The sequence below is a fragment of the Salmo salar genome, unplaced genomic scaffold, assembly GCF_965601325.2.
Source record: "Salmo salar unplaced genomic scaffold, fSalSal1 ptg000136l, whole genome shotgun sequence".
Taxonomy (NCBI): domain Eukaryota; kingdom Metazoa; phylum Chordata; class Actinopteri; order Salmoniformes; family Salmonidae; genus Salmo; species Salmo salar.
The window spans coordinates 1,752,050-1,769,432 of record NW_027675321.1 but is presented as its reverse complement, the minus strand read 5'-3'; the positions used below and the strand labels follow the sequence as shown (position 1 = coordinate 1,769,432).

The 17,383-nt window shown below is 40.8% G+C and overlaps 1 protein-coding gene and 1 long non-coding RNA gene across 2 annotated transcripts; one reads left to right on the top strand and one right to left on the bottom strand.

Annotated features, from left to right (window-relative positions):
- Window positions 1-790: 790 nt before the first annotated feature.
- On the top strand, window positions 791-10,010 carry LOC145866925 (uncharacterized). The gene is made up of 4 exons (XR_014383162.1): window positions 791-1,256; window positions 9,319-9,438; window positions 9,608-9,749; window positions 9,886-10,010. It is a non-coding gene; the product is annotated as an uncharacterized LOC145866925 (long non-coding RNA).
- Window positions 10,011-13,274: 3,264 nt separating this feature from the next.
- Window positions 13,275-16,867, bottom strand: LOC145866918 (stonustoxin subunit beta-like). The gene is made up of 4 exons (XM_082970991.1): window positions 16,836-16,867; window positions 16,556-16,729; window positions 15,093-15,139; window positions 13,275-14,522 (listed from the first exon to the last, which is right to left on the bottom strand). The coding sequence occupies exons 1-4, from the start codon at window positions 16,865-16,867 to the stop codon at window positions 13,999-14,001; spliced, it is 777 nt and encodes a 258-aa protein (XP_082827117.1). The 3' UTR covers window positions 13,275-13,998.
- Window positions 16,868-17,383: the final 516 nt, after the last annotated feature.

The window sequence follows — 17,383 nt, the reverse complement described above, 5'->3', positions numbered from 1 at the left end:
TGCCTGCGCAACAGCCAAACTTCAGTTGACAACCATCCCCTTTCTACTCGATGGAATTAATTTACCAAGGGGAATGGCCTGAATGGTAAAGCTGTTCATGAAGGCAAGGAAGCCAGACAGTTGCACTGATCTGCATTATCTGTATCCTATGCGCCCATTAGATCCAGACTTCCCCCTTTCACAGTCGCAGGAGGAGACTATTATTGTGTGGCTCGACACAACACACACGGATGGAACGTAGGGGAAGTAAGAACATGCAATAGGACAGAGAATGTTACAACTGACGAGACAATGAGGGACCTGACTGGGTGGTTGAGTTCCGAGGACTTTAGTAAGATAAAAAGGCAGAGAGCGAATGTCTGGTGGTTGTGTGGAGGTATGAAGCTGTGGCCAAACCTGCCTGCAAATTGGACTGGTATTTGTGCATTGGTACAGTTAGGCATGCCCTTCACCCTTATACAACACAAAGACCTAGTGCCAGGTGAAAGAGAGGGGAGGAGTGCTCCGTCAGGGTCCTTTGATGATATAATTTACATTGATAGGATTGGGGTTCCAAGGGGGGTGCCTGATGAGTTTAAAGCTAGGAATCAGATATGGGCTGGATTGGTATCAAGTCTTTTTTGGTGGTCGACTCTCAATAAAAATCTGGATTGGATAAATTACATTTATTATAACCAACAGCGTTTCATCAACTATACCAGAAAGGCAATTAAAGGGTTAGCAGAACAGACAGCTGTGACCACTTTGATGGTATTGCAGAATAGAATAGCTTCGGATATGCTTCTGGCTGAAAAGGGTGGTGTGTGTGTGATGTTCGGATCTGAATGCTGTACTTTCATTCCTGAGAACACAGCTCCAGATGGATCAGTGACCAAGGCCCTGGCCGGTCTAAACAATTTAGCTCAGGAGTTAGCAGAATATTCCGGGGTGGACACGGCACTCACGGGATGGTTTGATAGTACGTTCGGAAAATGGAAAAAGGTTGTAATCACTGTGTTGTGGGCTGCTTTCACCTGTATGACTGTGTTGATATTATGTGGTTGTTGTTTGGTCCCTTGTGCGAGAGGTCTCATTTCCAGGGCTCTGGAGAGATCGATGACGGAGCAGATGGTGAGATACGGACCGATTCCAAGTTCAGACCAGTGGGATGACAAATACCTAACGCCGAGCCTGGTGGAGGATTCATTCAATTACGAGGAGCCCATGTTAGACGAGACCATCTTTAATGTTTAGGAAGACTGTTTCTCTAAATGAAGGTCATAGCAAAAATCCTAATCCGAAGAGTTATGACTGGACATAGGCTTAGAACAGTCATTGATAAGTATGTAATGAAATACATGTATTTGTTTTTTTTGATTTAGTTTGATTTTGTGTGACATTTCTGAATCCAATAAAATTAGATGTGTTATAGTGTATGTGAAATATTTAGCCAATAGGGTGGATTGTAGTGGAAATAATATGATTAAAGGTTTGACTAAAGGATTTCACCCTGAAAAGGTATAACCGAGTGATTATAAGATGAATGTACTAATGTGTGTGTGTCGGAAAAGTTGAAGCTTAATGATTTAGCAATGTAAGCAACCAGACAGCAGACAACTTGTGACCACTGTGAAACTGATAACAGGAAGAAGGTCTCCCCACCCAGGGAGGGGAGAAACCTTTAGGCTTGCAGTAGATTATGTAACATGGGGCAGGATATGATAAGCAATGTATGAGATGGAGAAGACTTGTAAATAAGCATTGACAGTGTTAAAGAAGAGGAGGGGCATTTGTAAGGGGTATGACATATGGTATGACCAAATGTCAGGTATAAAAGGCTGTGTACATTGTATGATATTCAGAGCTCTCATAAATAAACATTCTGACCAATTGTAGGCTGGCTCTCCGTCTGCTTCATCCAACCAGAATCTTACACCCTCTGGGGGGCAGACTGAGTAGTTTAATTGAAGTTCGGTTTATGAACATTGGGAACAGAATTCCCATGACAATTTGGTCCTTCGAGCCGGATTCCAACATCTGTCCCTGTCTTCCTAAGGTAACACGCCGAAAACCGTGTACGGGCGGGTGATTGACTCGTAAATTGTCCTGTCCCCTGAAATTGGGGTTCCATATCAGGCCGGTAAATATCTAAGGTCGACAGGGACGGTGACGGAATCCAACCTACATTGCCTTTCCCAGCCTACAAGACAAAGGTCAGTAAATCTTTATTTACGCGGATTTGGGGGAATAATACCTGTATGATTGCATGTAGTGGATAAGGGAGTTAGTGTAGTCTAGGTGTTAAACGCCAAAATATCCGTTGGGGCATACTAACCTGGTGACCTGTCTTTAGAATATTGTGTGGAGAACCCTGATATAGGTAGTATTCTATGCAATTGGAAGAGAGGAATTGGGTGTAGAGCCATCCTAGGCAAGGTGTGGGGGGGTCCGTGATGACCCTAGGTATCTGTGGCCACTACCAATGTAAACTATCTAATGTTGAGACCTAAAGGTTAAACTGGTCGATATACATTAGGCAAGCTAATGCGCTTAGATCTAAAGGATAACTGATCTAGAGTATATTAGCGGGGAGGGTAGTCGAGATCTAACAGGGCGCAAAAATTGGTCTGACTATTCTATGGAAGGAGGAAGCACACACACATAGATTGTGAAAAGCACATACACAGAGATCGTGTGCATAGAGTGTGAGCACCCACACAGAGAGGAGTGATAAACACATAGATTGTGATACACATAGAAGGTTTAAATGGAAACAGAGTAAAAGTATATATACATAGATTTAAGATAATAACAGATTATAGAAACACACGCATAGATTGTGCAGCCTAATAATAAATAGTTATTGAATAACCATGGGTGGCAAACCCTCAAAGGAGGTGCAGGAATTAACTGGAGATGAGCAGTATATGGAGTTAAATGTTATAAAATAAATATTTATTTCAGTTTAATGTGGAGAAGGAAGTATGAATTTGATGGAAGTTTGGACATAGAAAAGTCGGGACTAATGATAAGAAAGATACATAAGGTATGTGGGGACAAGACAGGGAAACAGCAGGTCGAGGGTTAGACATAGCCAGGGTGTGGCTGTCTGAAGCCTGGAGAAGAAGGTGAGAAGGCAAGTCTAGAGAAAGAGAGAGAGAAAGTTGAAGAAGGATATCAGCAGCGAAAAAATTATGTCCGTTTGAGATAGGTTTACTGACCAGTTAAAAGTAACTTGTGTATGTGTGAGACCTAATAACTTATCAAAAGTCACAATAGTAATTATTCCTAAATTCTGAGAAGGGGAAAAAGAGACAGAAACAACGAGGAAGAGAGCAGAGGGTGAAAAGAAAAAGGAAGTTACTAAGAAAGTTGAAAAGTTGGTTTGGCAATTTACATGTTACTTTTAACCTGTTGGGTCTAGGGGGCAGCATTTGCACGTCTGGATAAAAAAAATGTACCCGATTTAATCTGGTTACTAATCCTACCCAGTAACTAGAATATGCATATACTTATTATATATGGATAGAAAACACTCTAAAGTTTCCAAAACTGTTTGAATGGTGTCTGTGAGTATAACAGAACTCATTTGGCAGGCAAAACCCTGAGACATTTTCTGACAGGAAGTGGATACCTGATGTGTTGTATTGACTTTAAAGCTATCCCATTGAAAGACACAGGGGTTTAGGAATATTTTGGCACTTCCTATTGCTTCCACTAGATGTCACCAGCCTTTACAAAGTGTTTTGAGTCTTCTGGAGGGAGATCTGACCGAACAAGAGCCATGGAACGGTGATGTCCCATTAGACACCTGGCGCGCTACTTCATGTTGGGTACCCTCGTTCCAATACGTTATAAAAGGCTATGCATTCGTCCACCTTGAATATTATTCATGTTCTGGTTAAAAAAGGCCCTAATGATTTATGCTATACAACGTTTGACATGTTTGAACGAACGGAAATATATTTTTTCCCCTCGTTCATGACGAGAAGTCCGGCTGGCTTACATCATGTGCTAACGAGACGGAGATTTTTGGACATAAATGATGAGCTTTTTTGAACAAAACTACATTCGTTATGGACCTGTGATACCTGGAAGTGACATCTGATGAAGAGAATCAAAGGTAATGGATTATTTACATAGTATTTTCGATTTTAGATCTCCCCAACATGACGTCTAGTCTGTATCGCAACGCGTATTTTTCTGGGCACAGTGCTCAGATTATTGCAAAGTGTGATTTCCCAGTAAGGTTATTTTTAAATCTGGCAAGTTGATTGCGTTCAAAAGATGTAAATCTATAATTCTTTAAATGACAATATAATATTTTAACAATGTTTTCTAATTTTAATTATTTAATTTCTGACGCTGACTTGACTGCCGGTTATTGGAGGGAAACGATTTCCTCAACATCAATGCCATAGTAAAACGCTGTTTTTGTATATAAATATGAACTTGATAGAACTAAAAATGCATGCATTGTCTAACATAATGTCCTAGGAGTGTCATCTGATGGAGATTGTAAAAGGTTAGTGTATCATTTTAGCTGGTTTTATGGTTTTGGTGACCCTGTCTTTGACTTGACAAAACATTACACACAACTCTTGTAAATGTACTGTCCTAACATACTCTAAATTTATGCTTTCGCCGTAAAACCTTTTTGAAATCGTAAAACGTGGTTAGATTAAGGAGATGTTTATCTTTCAAATGGTGTAACATAGTTGTATTTTTGAAAAATTTGAATTTTGACATTTATTTGGATTCAAATTTGCCGCTCTTGAAATGCACCTGCTGTTGATGGAGTGCACCACAGGTGGCACGCTAGCGTCCCACCTAGCCCCAAGAGGTTAAGTCTTGGACATTTCATAATTGTGAAGTCGAAAGAGAAGAGAAAGTTGAGAAGTTGGTTTTACTCTTACGATAGAGGAAAGGCAGAACGTTGTTGGAGTAGAGGTTATATATTTTTTAGATTGTTTAGTTAACCTGTTTAGGATAGGGGGCAGTATTGACACGGCTGGATAAAAAACATACCCGATTTAATCTGGTTACCACTCCTACCCAGTAACTAGAATATGCATATACTTATTACATATGGATAGAAAACACCCTAAATTTTCTAAAACTGTTTGAATGGTGTCTGTGAGTATAACAGAACTCATTTGGCAGGCAAAACCCTGAGACATTTTCTGACAGGAAGTGGATACCTGATGTGTTGTATTACCTTTAAACCTATCCCATTGAAAAACACAGGGGCTGAGGAATATTTTGGCACTTCCTATTGCTTCCACTAGATGTCACCAGCCTTTACAAAGTGTTTTGAGTCTTCTGGAGGGAGATCTGACCGAACAAGAGCCATGGAACGATGATGTCCCATTAGACACCTGGCGCGCGAGTTCATGTTGGGTACCCTCGTTCCAATACGTTATAAAAGAGTATGCATTCGTCCACCTTGAATATTATTCATGTTCTGGTTAAAAAAGGCCCTAATGATTTATGCTATACAACGTTTGACATGTTTGAACGAACGTAAATATATTTTTTCCCCTCGTTCATGACGAGAAGTCCGGCTGGCTTAGATCATGTGCTAACAAGACGGAGATTTTTGGACATAAATGATGAGCTTTTTTGAACAAAACTACATTCGTTATGGACCTGTGATACCTGGAAGTGACATCTGATGAAGAGAATCAAAGGTAATGGATTATTTACATAGTATTTTTGATTTTAGATCTCCCCAACATGACGTCTAGTCTGTATCGCAACGCGTATTTTTCTGGGCGCAGTGCTCAGATTATTGCAAAGTGTGATTTCCCAGTAAGGTTATTTTTAAATCTGGCAAGTTGATTGCGTTCAAGAGATGTAAATCTATAATTCTTTAAATGACAATATAATATTTTACCAATGTTTTCTAATTTTAATTATTTAATTTGTGACGCTGACTTGACTGCCGGTTATTGGAGGGAAACGATTTCCTCAACATCAATGCCATAGTAAAACGCTGTTTTTGGATATAAATATGAACTTGATAGAACTAAAAATGCATGCATTGTCTAACATAATGTCCTAGGAGTGTCATCTGATGGAGATTGTAAAAGGTTAGTGCATCATTTTAGCTGGTTTTATGGTTTTGGTGACCCTGTCTTTGAATTGACAAAACATTACACACAACTATTGTAAATGTACTGTCCTAACATACTCTAAATTTATGCTTTCGCCGTAAAACCTTTTTGAAATCGTAAAACGTGGTTAGATTAAGGAGATGTTTATCTTTCAAAGGGTGTAAAATAGTTGTATGTTTGAAAAATTTGAATTTTGACATTTATTTGGATTCAAATGTGCCGCTCTTGAAATGCACCTGCTGTTGATGGAGTGCACCACGGGTGGCACGCTAGCGTCCCACCTAGCCCATAGAGGTTAAGAAGGGGAGGTTCATAGATTTGAAGTACAGTGAAATTATCATCATTATTAGGTTTTGTTTGTAGTGAACTTTTTGGTTATACACACACATGGAATCGTTGAAGTTTTATTTTCTGAGTTTTAATTAAATATGTGATAAGGGAATGTCTGGGAACCTGGGATCCAACATGTATAAAATGTCTGATGGTTTTTCTTTAATTTGTCTAATATAATAAGAAACACCATTTTGAAAGGGTGGTATGACTTTTGACCTCTTTCATGGCACCCCTTTGTGGTCTGATCAGCCTCATGGGAGGGCCATTTGGATGATGAATTTAAGGTCATTTGTAATATTGGTTTTAAGGAAATTTGTATAATTGATAATGATGATGGAGTTTAAAGTTCTTAGACACATTGGTAATTTGAACCAATGAGAAGACAGAATGACGATAAGGGTACAATAATTTTTCTTTGTGGAGTAGTTCAGATTAGTGAATTTGATCTGATTATGTTATTTGAATATCTTTTGACCAGTAGTGGTATTTTTATACATTATAAAGCTACGTTTATCTGTGGTTGGAAGCAGTGTAAGGAATTTAACACAACAAGGTTGTGAAATTGCCATAATATTATTATTATATTTAGCCAGAATAAGCGTAATAACGGTAGACTTAGGTTAACCTCTTACATCTAGACGTTCCGCTAGCGGAACACCTGCTCCAATATCCAATGATAGGCGTGGCGCGAATTACAAATTCCTCAAAAATACAAAAACTTCAATTTTTCAAACATATGACTATTTCACAGCATTTTAAAGATAAGACTCTCCTTTATCTAACCACACTGTCCGATTTCAAAAAGGCTTTACAGCGAAAGCAAAACATTAGATTATGTCAGCAGAGTACCAAGCCAGAAATAATCAGACACCCATTTTTCAAGATAGCATATAATGTCACAAAAACCCAGAAGACAGCTAAATGCAGCACTAACCTTTGATGATCTTCATCAGATGACACACCTAGGACATTATGTTATACAATACATGCATGTTTTGTTCAATCAAGTTCATATTTATATCAAAAAACAGCTTTTTACATTAGCATGTGACGTTCAGAACTAGCATACAAACTTCCGGAGGAATTTGCTAACATTTTACTAAATTACTCACGATAAACGTTCACAAAAAGCATAACAATTATTTTAAGAATTATAGATACAGAACTCCTCTATGCACTCGATATGTCCGATTTTAAAATAGCTTTTTGGTGAAAGCACTTTTTGCAATATTCTAAGTACATAGCCCAGCCATCACGGGCTAGCTATTTAGACACCCGGCAAGTTTAGCCTTCACCAAAATCAGATTTACTATCATAAAACTTTGATTACCTTTTGTTGTCTTCGTCAGAATGCACTCCCAGGACTGCTACTTCAATAACAAATGTTGGTTTGGTCCAAAATAATCCATCGTTATATCCGAATAGCGGCGTTTTGTTCGTGCGTCCCAGACACTATCCGAAATGGTAAATCAGGGTTGCGCGCATGGCGCAATTCGTGACAAAAAATGTCTAAATATTCCATTACCGTACTTCGAAGCATGTCAACCGCTGTTTAAAATCTATTTTTATGCAATTTATCTCGTAAAAAAGCGATAATATTCCGACCGGGAATCTCCTTTTCGGCAAACAGAGGAAAAATCACAAAGACGGGGGCGGCCAGGTCACGCGCCTAAACCCACAGTCCCTTGATCGGCCACTTGAGAAAGGCGATAATGTGTTTCAGCCTGGGGCTGGGATGACGACATTCTGTTTTTTCCCGGGCTCTGAGCGCCTATGGACGACGTAGGAAGTGTCACGTTAGAGCAGAGATCCTTAGTAAAAGATAGAGATGGAAAAGAAGTTCAAGAAATGGTCAGACAGGCCACTTCCTGTAAAGGAATCTCTCAGGTTTTGACCTGCCATTTGAGTTCTGTTATACTCACAGACACCATTCAAACAGTTTTAGAAACTTTGGAGTGTTTTCTATCCAAAGACAATAATTATATGCATATTCTAGTTAATGGGCAGGAGTAGTAACCAGATTAAATCAGATATGTTTTTTATCCAGCCGTGAAAATACTGCCCCCTAGCCATAACAGGTTAAGAAGGTAGAGCAGGGCTTTATTATGGACAGACTTCTCCCCATCTTAGCTACTGTCGTATCAATATGTTTTGACCATGGCAGTTTACAATCCAGGGTTACTCCAAGCAGTTTAGTCACCTCAACTTGCTCAATTTCCACATTATTCATTACGAGATGAACAGGTGAGCAGTACGCGTCTATGAAATGAGAGCATGAACAGTGTGAGGACCGTTAAAACGTCTTAGGGCTAGGGGGCAGTTTTCGGAAGTTCAGAGATTCTTGCGAGCCCAAAGTAAAATGCCTGTTACTCAGGCCCAGAAGCTATGCATAGAATTGGTAGATTTGGAAAGAAAACACTCTGACGTTTCCAAAATTGTTCAAATAATGTCTGTGAGTATAACAGAACAGATATGGCAGGCGAAAACCAGAAGAAAATCCGACCAGAAAATAAATAAATAAAATCACAGGCTCATAGTTTGTAAAGCTATTGAAAACTCCTATGTCCGTCACCCAGATTGCAATTCATAATAGCTTCCACTAGATGTCAACAGTATTTATTCATGGTTTTGAGGCTTCTATTTTTAAAAATAAATAAATATTTACACTTTCAGTGAGCTGACTGCTTGGGTCACATCAGTGTTTTTGTGCGCGATGGAGAGGGTGCACACTTGCGTATTTGTCATTCCTATTGAACACAGTACTTTCCGTATGAAATATTATAGTTTATTTACATTTTAGACAACCTGAGGATGATATAGACACATTATTTGACTTGTTTGGACGAAATTTACTGGTAGCTTTTAGAACTTCTTTGTCTGCATGTTGAAGGAGTGGATTTCTGAAGTCACGGCGCCTGGGCTCTGGGCCCCAGGGCAAAATTATTGCCCCCCCCCCACTCTGGGACCTATGGTTGCCACCAGTCTGCTTGCCGTTCTCAGTTATCGTCAGGTACTGTATGTGGATGATCAGGGCTTTATTCAGAAAAAGTTTCTTGGGCTACCTTGATTTGCCAAGTGGGCGAGATTTGAATTCCGTGTTTATCTTCATGGACAAACTTGTTGTTCAAACCTACGATGGCTCAGCTTCAAGGGAACGTATCTGCTGTTTGTATTTCCAGCTGAGTCCTCTCCTGTTCCATGATTTAACAAGCGATGACCACTCCACTACCATTGTCAACTACCTCCTCACATGAACTGGAAGCCACGTCTCATGTGGCCCACTCATCCACTGGCACATTGAATGTTTCCTCTCCAAGCACTGTGAGGGAACCCCTGTCAATTTTCTCTCATTACTTTATGTAGAGTCAATCACAAACACAATCACATTATTACACGTCTATGATTTTACTCCTTGCTTGGACTAACTCATTCTTAGCTCTTTTGTCTCACTGTGTAGTGTTTTTGTGTTATTGTCTTCCCAATCCTGTCCTGCACTGGTCAAGCCTCTGAACACCTCAACTCATGCCTCATACCCTCATTCAATCACTGCTGTGATCCCTTCCCAAAATGGTGTAAGTAGCCCTCTCATTCCTATTCCCCATAATATTGTACTATAAGTGTCTTTATTAAATGCTTTAGGTTAAAATAATTACTCTTTGACAATTTTAGAAACACATTTTGACGTCTCTGTGGGTCTCCCATCCTCCTCAACAACAGAAATGTCTAATAACGTCTAATACAATTCATCATTAATAATTCTGCAAGTTTTCTGTGTTCAGAAGCCTGATTCTACTCACTGTGGTAGTGTGGAAGTGTTGAGCTGTATTATTTGACCTGTGGTCCTGTTGTCCCCAGTTCCAGTGGTGAAGATAATGTCTTAATTGAGCTTCTTGTCTGTGACTGAGATACGTAATCTGCACATTTACTAAAACGTCAGCTCTCATCTCTCCCAATGTTCTCAATGTCAAACCATGAAGGCCGGGTAGTTTTTTTTCATGATTGCAACCCAGGTCGTTTTAGTCGGCTGGCCCTCGCTAAATATTCGTCGCCAGACCCACTGGCTCCAGGTCATCTACAAGTCTATGCTAGGTAAAGCTCCGCCTTATCTCAGCTCACTGGTCACGATAACAACACCCAACCGTAGCACGCGCTCCAGCAGGTACATCTCACTGGTCATCCCCAAAGCCAACACCTCCATTGGCCGCCTTTCCTTCCAGTTTTCTGCTGCCAGTGACTGGAACGAATTGCAAAAATCGCTGAAGCCGGAGACTTATTGCTCCCTCACTAACTTTAAACATCAGCTATCTGAGCAGCTAACCGATCGCTGCAGCTGTACACAGCCCATCTGTAAATAGCCCATCCAATCTACCTACCTCATCCCCATATTGTTTTTATTTACTTTTCTGCTCTTCTGCACACCAGTATCACTACTTACACATCATCATCTGCTCATCTATCACTCCAGTGTTAATCTGCTAAATTGTCATTACTTTGCTACTACGGCCTATTTATTGCCTTACCTCCTCACTCCATTTCCACACACTGTATATAGACTTTCTTTTTTCTTTTGTGTTGACTGTACGCTTGTTTATTCCATGTAACTCTGTGTTGTTGTTTCTGTCGCACTGCTTTGCTTTATTCTTGGCCAGGTCGCAGTTGTAAATGAGAACTTGTTCTCAACTGGCCTACCTAGTTAAATAAAGGACTTGTTCTCAACTGGCCTACCTGGTTAAATAAAGGTGAAATAATAAAAATAAAAAGATCCTATATCATAATGAATCAGATTACATGGAGAGGGGGGACCTGATCCTAGATCGTAATGAATCAGATTACATGGAGAGGGGGGACCTGATCCTAGATCATAATGAATCAGATTACATGGAGAGGGGGGACCTGATCCTAGATCATAATGAATCAGATTACATGGAGAGGGGGGACCTGATCCTATATTATAATGAGTCAGATTACATGGAGAGGGGGGGACCTAATCCTATATCATAATGAATCAGATTACATGGAGAGGGGGGACCTGATCCTAGATCATAATGAATCAGATTACATGGAGAGGGGGGGACCTAATCCTAGATCATAATGAATCAGATTACATGGAGAGGGGGGGACCTGATCCTATATCATAATGAATCAGATTACATGGACAAAGGGGACCTGATCCTAGATCATAATGAATCAGATTACATGGAGAGGGGGGACCTGATCCTAGATCATAGTGAATCAGATTACATGGAGAGGGGAGACCTGATCCTAGATCATAATGACTCAGATTACATGGAGAGGGGGACCTGATCCTAGATCATAATGAATCAGATTACATGGAGAGGAGGGACCTGACCCTAGATCATAATGAATCAGATTACATGGAGAGGGGGGGGACCTGATCCTATATCATAATGAATCAGATTACATGGAGAGGGGGGACCTGATCCTAGATCATAATGAATCAGATTACATGGAGAGGGGGGACCTGATCCTAGATGATAATGAATCAGATTACATGGAGAGGGGGGACCTGATCCTATATCATAATGAATCAGATTACATGGAGAGGGTGGATCTGATCCTAGATCATAATGAATCAGATTACATGGAAAGGGGGGGACCTGATCCTATATCACCTTCCCTATACCCCCTCCTCTCCCCTACCTTCCCTATACCCCCTCCTCTCCCCTACCTTCCCTATACCCCCCCCTCCCCTATTATGTTGCATTATCATGTTTATTTGTTTGAATCTTGTCTTTGTTTGTGATCAGGTTAGACGAGAATGACTCCTCAACCCAAGAGGCCCTGGAGCAGCTGTGATCAGGTTAGAAGAGAATGACTCCTCAACCCAAGAGGCCCTGGAGAATCTGTGAGAGAGCATCAGTGTTGAAGCATTTGGGGAAATTTAAAGAAGGTTTCCTGGAAAAGAGGATTGACTGTTACGTAAAGGGTCAGAGCCACTGAGTGGACAAAATATTAAGGATACCTTCCTAATATTGAGGTACGCCTGGTCAGTTTGTCATGAAAAGAAAGGTGTCCTTAATGTTTTGTGTAAATTACATAATAATTATACATTTATGGATTGTTTTATGTAGCCTATTGTTTTCTATTTATTCAACCTGCCATCTACCCACCTGGGGACTGAGGGTTATGAGAGAACCCCCACATCACTAGCTTCTCTTTATTCAACCTGCCATCTACCCACCTGGGGACTGAGGGTTATGAGAGAACCCCCACATCACTAGCTTCTCTTTATTCAACCTGCCATCTACCCACCTGGGGACTGAGGGTTATGAGAGAACCCCCACATCACTAGCTTCTCCATATTCAACCTGCCATCTACCCACCTGGGGACTGAGGGTTATGAGAGAACCCCCACATCACTAGCTTCTCTTTATTCAACCTGCCATCTACCCACCTGGGGACTGAGGGTTATGAGAGAACCCCCACATCACTAGCTTGCATGTTCTGCAGCCTTGTAAAGATAAGGAGGGGACGACTGGGAGGCAGGTTGGCATTTATTGTCATGAATCTTGACCTGGAGGCAGGTTGGCATTTATTGTCATGAATCTTGCCCTGGAGGCAGTTCAGCAAAGTATCCCCTATTTGGAACAGGTACAAAGTAATACAATCCGATTTTAATCCTAACCTCAACCACACTGCTAATCCTTCCCTTAAATTAAGACCATAAAACAACATTATTTTCCACAGCCAATTCTGACTTTGCAGCTGACATATCTAGAGGAAATCCCACAGTTCTGCCTCCAGGTCAAGATTCATGACAAACGTCAACATGAGACAGGGAGAAGCAATGTAAAATCAATAACAAAATTGTTTCCACAATTAACATGCTTTTTCTTGTTTCATGTATGTTTTATTATGAAAAGTACAATATATCCATGTATACTTGTACAACTATGGAGCGTATGTCCACATATAACTGTACAATTTATTTTTCCAACATAAAAGACAAGAAATGTTCACATTGGTATTTTAACAGTGTTATTGTAAGAGTTTAAATGTTTAAACAGAGTATACATCTAAAACAGGAAAGTACATACCAGAGGAGGCTGCTGAGGGGAGGACGGCTCATAATAATGTCTGGAACAGAGTGAATGAAATGGAACACATGGAAACCACGTGTTTAATACCATTCCACTTATTCCACTCCAGCCATTACAAGCCTGTCCTCCCCAAATAAGGTCCCACCAACCTCCTGTGGTACAAACACAAACAGTAAAATATATAGTGCTGGAATGTCTGTTTGATGGTCCTCATTTGAAGGTCCTGTGTCAAGGTCCTCACAAATATAGGGAGACGAGTATGCGTGTGTGTGTCCTGTGTGTGTGTCCTGTGTGTGTGCCCTGTGTGTGTGTGTGTCTGGTGTGTGTGTCAAGTGTGTTTGTCCTGTGTGTGTACAGTGAGTGTCCAGTGTGTGTCTGTGTCTGGTGTGTGTGTCAAGTGTGTTTGTCCTGTGTGTATGTGAAAGTGTGTTTGTCCAGTGTGTGTGTGTGTGTGTCCAGTGTGTGTGTGTGTGTGTGTGTGTGTGTGTGTGTGTGTGTCAGGTTATTATTTACAGGGACACTGAGGAGTCGTAATCAACCCAAAACCCTGGATAGAGGGGCTCAATGAATGCGGAGGTGAATGTGATCAGGTGGGTCAGTGTGTCAGAGGAGGCTCTATAGAAGGACAGAGTGCCGGCTGACCAGTCCAGATACACTCCTACTCTGTGGGAGCTGGAGGAGGGGACGTCTATGGTAGTGGGATTATTATTGTGCCAGGCAATGTAACTGTTGTCAGAGCAGGACAGACTCCAGGACTTGTCATTGTGTCCAAGCCAACAGTCATCACCCCATCCTCTCCTGTTGATTCCTTTATATGTCACTCCTATACCAGCCCATCTCCCACTCCACTCTACCTCCCAGTAACAGCGCCCAGTCAGACTCTCTCTACACAGCACCTGTCTACAGTAGTCAAATCTCTCTGGGTGATCAGGATACGGCTGCTCCTCTCCCCTACATGTCACCTTTCTGTTCTCCTCAGACAGAGAGAGGTGTCTGTCTACTGTGTTTAGGTCCAGTGTGAGATCACAGACATCTGATGGATGAAACCAGACACAATATTAGAAATCATCATCATTCACATTAGAATATTAACTCACTTTTCACTAATTCATTTAATGTAGATGTTTCTAGGTATCAAAAGGAGAAGTTAAGGTAACTTGAGACTTGTTGAATGATCATATGTTATACTGTATGGTAATATAAAACACACTTATTCACACACACACACACACACACACACACACACACACACACACACACACACACACACACACACACACACACACACACACACACACACACACAGACACACACACACACACACACACCTGTATGCATACATGAACACAAACACACATTTCTTATGTAAGACAAACACACCACACACACACACACAAACAGTGAACACACACACACACACACACACACACACACACACACATTGTCATATCAACTCTTTGTAAACGTTGGTGTCCCTGATTTGTGCTTCTGTAGAACTACAGATGATATTTAATATGACCAAGTCAGTAATGATGGTGGTCTTTGACTTAACTTGAATTAAGACTTATTCTTAGTCATATTCTTCACAGCAGTCAACACTCACATTTTCTAAGTCCAGGTTTCATTCTGTTCTCTCCACCATGTTCCACACTGTAGCGGTAAGCAGAAGAACAGACAGTCATTGAGGGATACACCTGAACTCACACACACACACACACACACACACACACACACACACCACACACACACACACACACACACACACACACACACACACACACACACACACATTCACACTTTAAGCGTTGGTAAGAATGGTTGTGTGTGTGTGTGTGTGTGTGTGTGTGTCCACTGTGTGCGTGTGTGTCCAGTGTGTGTGTGTGTGTCCAGTGTGTGTGTGTGTGTGTGTGTCCAGTGTGTGTGTGTGTGTCCAGTGTGTGTGTGTGTGTCCAGCGTGTTTGTGTGTGTGTGTCCAGTGTGTGTGTGTGTTTGTGTGTGTGTGTCCAGTGTGTTTGCGTGTGTGTGTGTGTGTGTGTCCTGTGTGTGTGTGTCCACTGTGTGTGTGTGTGTCCAGTGTGTGTGTGTCCAGTGTGTGTGTGTCCAGTAAGTGTCTCCAGTATGTGTGTGTGTCCAGTGTATGTCCAGTGTGTGTGTGTCTAGTGTGTGTGTCTCAAGTGTGTGTGTGTGTCCAGTGTGTACAGCAAGTGTTTCCTGTGTGTGTGTGTGTGTGTGTGTGGACACTGGACACACACAGGACACACACTAGACACCCACACACACTGGACACACACACAAACACACTGGACACACACACTGGACACACACACAAACACACTGGACACACACACTGAACACACACACACACACTGGACACACACAAACACACACTGGACACACACAAACACACATTGGACACACACAAACACACACTGGACACACACTGGACACACTGGACACACTGGACACACACAGTCAGCATATAACTTTGTCCATGTGGTGGAAAGAATGTTTGTCTTAACTATCCTGATAAGTCAAACATGTCTGATATGAACATTGAACAAAATAAATAAATACAGTAGGGGAAGAGGTAGTTGTTTGGGCTAAATTATAGATTGGCTATGTACAGGTGCAGTGATCTGTGAGCTGCTCTGACAGATGGTGCTTAAAGCTAGTGAGGGAGATAAGTGTTTCCAGTTTCAGAGATTTTTGTAGTTCGGTATGCTCTGGTCTGAGTCGCGCTGTACAAAACTGGCGATAGCTTTTCGAGCTAAGGGATAGCTGATGACCGCCAACTCCAACGTAAACTGGCCAACCTCTGGCTAACCTCTGGCTTCTGTTGTGGATTTCAGAGTTGAGGTAAATAATATATATATTTTATATATTTTCTTTAATTGGTTGCAGAGTGTTTTGACATTGAGTTTTTAGAAAAAAATATATAAAAAGATATGCGAAGAAAATATGTAACTATATATATATATATATATATACACGGGACACGACAAGAGGAGGGTAAAGGACGTCTGACTGCCATTTTGGAATGAACATTGACATAAACCCTCTACATACTTGAGTTTCTCCAGTCTGCAGTGTGGATCCTCCAGTCCAGCAGAGAGCAGTCTGACTCCTGAGTCTCCTGGGTGATTGTAGCTCAGGTCCAGCTCTCGCAGGTGTGAGGGGTTTGACCTCAGAGCTGAGACCAGAGAAGCACAGCCTTCCTCTGTGACTCCACAGCCTGACAGCCTGCAAAGAGTCAAATCATATTAAAATCAAACTGCTATTCTTTGGTGGTGAAAATAGTGGCAGTATATTTGTTTCTACATTTTCAGATACATCAGTGTCCTGAAACCTTCCATATCTATTCGTAAATGGATGTTTCATTATTAGAAATGACAAATTATCAACGTTTTGCCTGCAGATAAAAACATGTATAGTATGAATATTTGAGTAGACTGACCAGACCAGTTTAAAAGCAGTATCAGTCAAAAGACAGACTATATATCAATTTCAATAGACATTCCATCCCATTTAACTATCTGAAACACCTATTTAATTCTATTAACATTTTTTTTTGTTTTATTGTGAATTTAGATTTAGATTTATTGTGAAGATAGATTTATCAGATTTAGATTGTATTGAGTATACAGTCCACACCATATCTATTTTGACAGTGAAGATAACATTTTAAATGTGGCTCTAAACTCCAACATTTTGGATTTCAGATCAAATGTTTCATATGAGGTGACAGTATATAATGTAACATTTTATTTGAGGGTATTTTCATACATATCTGTTTCACCATTTAGAAATGAAAGCACTTTATGTATCTAGTCCCCTTTTTTGAAGAAGTCATAAGTATTCAGACCAATTCACTTATAGTGTATTAAAGTAGTCAAA

Bases quoted from the DNA above. Each gene is read 5' to 3' on its own strand.
- LOC145866918 (XM_082970991.1), bottom strand. From the start codon at position 16,867: ATGAAACATCCATTTACGAATAGATATGGAAG. The intron at 15,140-16,555 runs GTATGTAGAGGG...TTACCGCTACAG, and splicing joins TGCAGACTGGAGAAACTCAA to TGTGGAACATGGTGGAGAGA. The intron at 14,523-15,092 runs GTGAGTGTTGAC...TTCATCCATCAG, and splicing joins GAAACCTGGACTTAGAAAAT to ATGTCTGTGATCTCACACTG.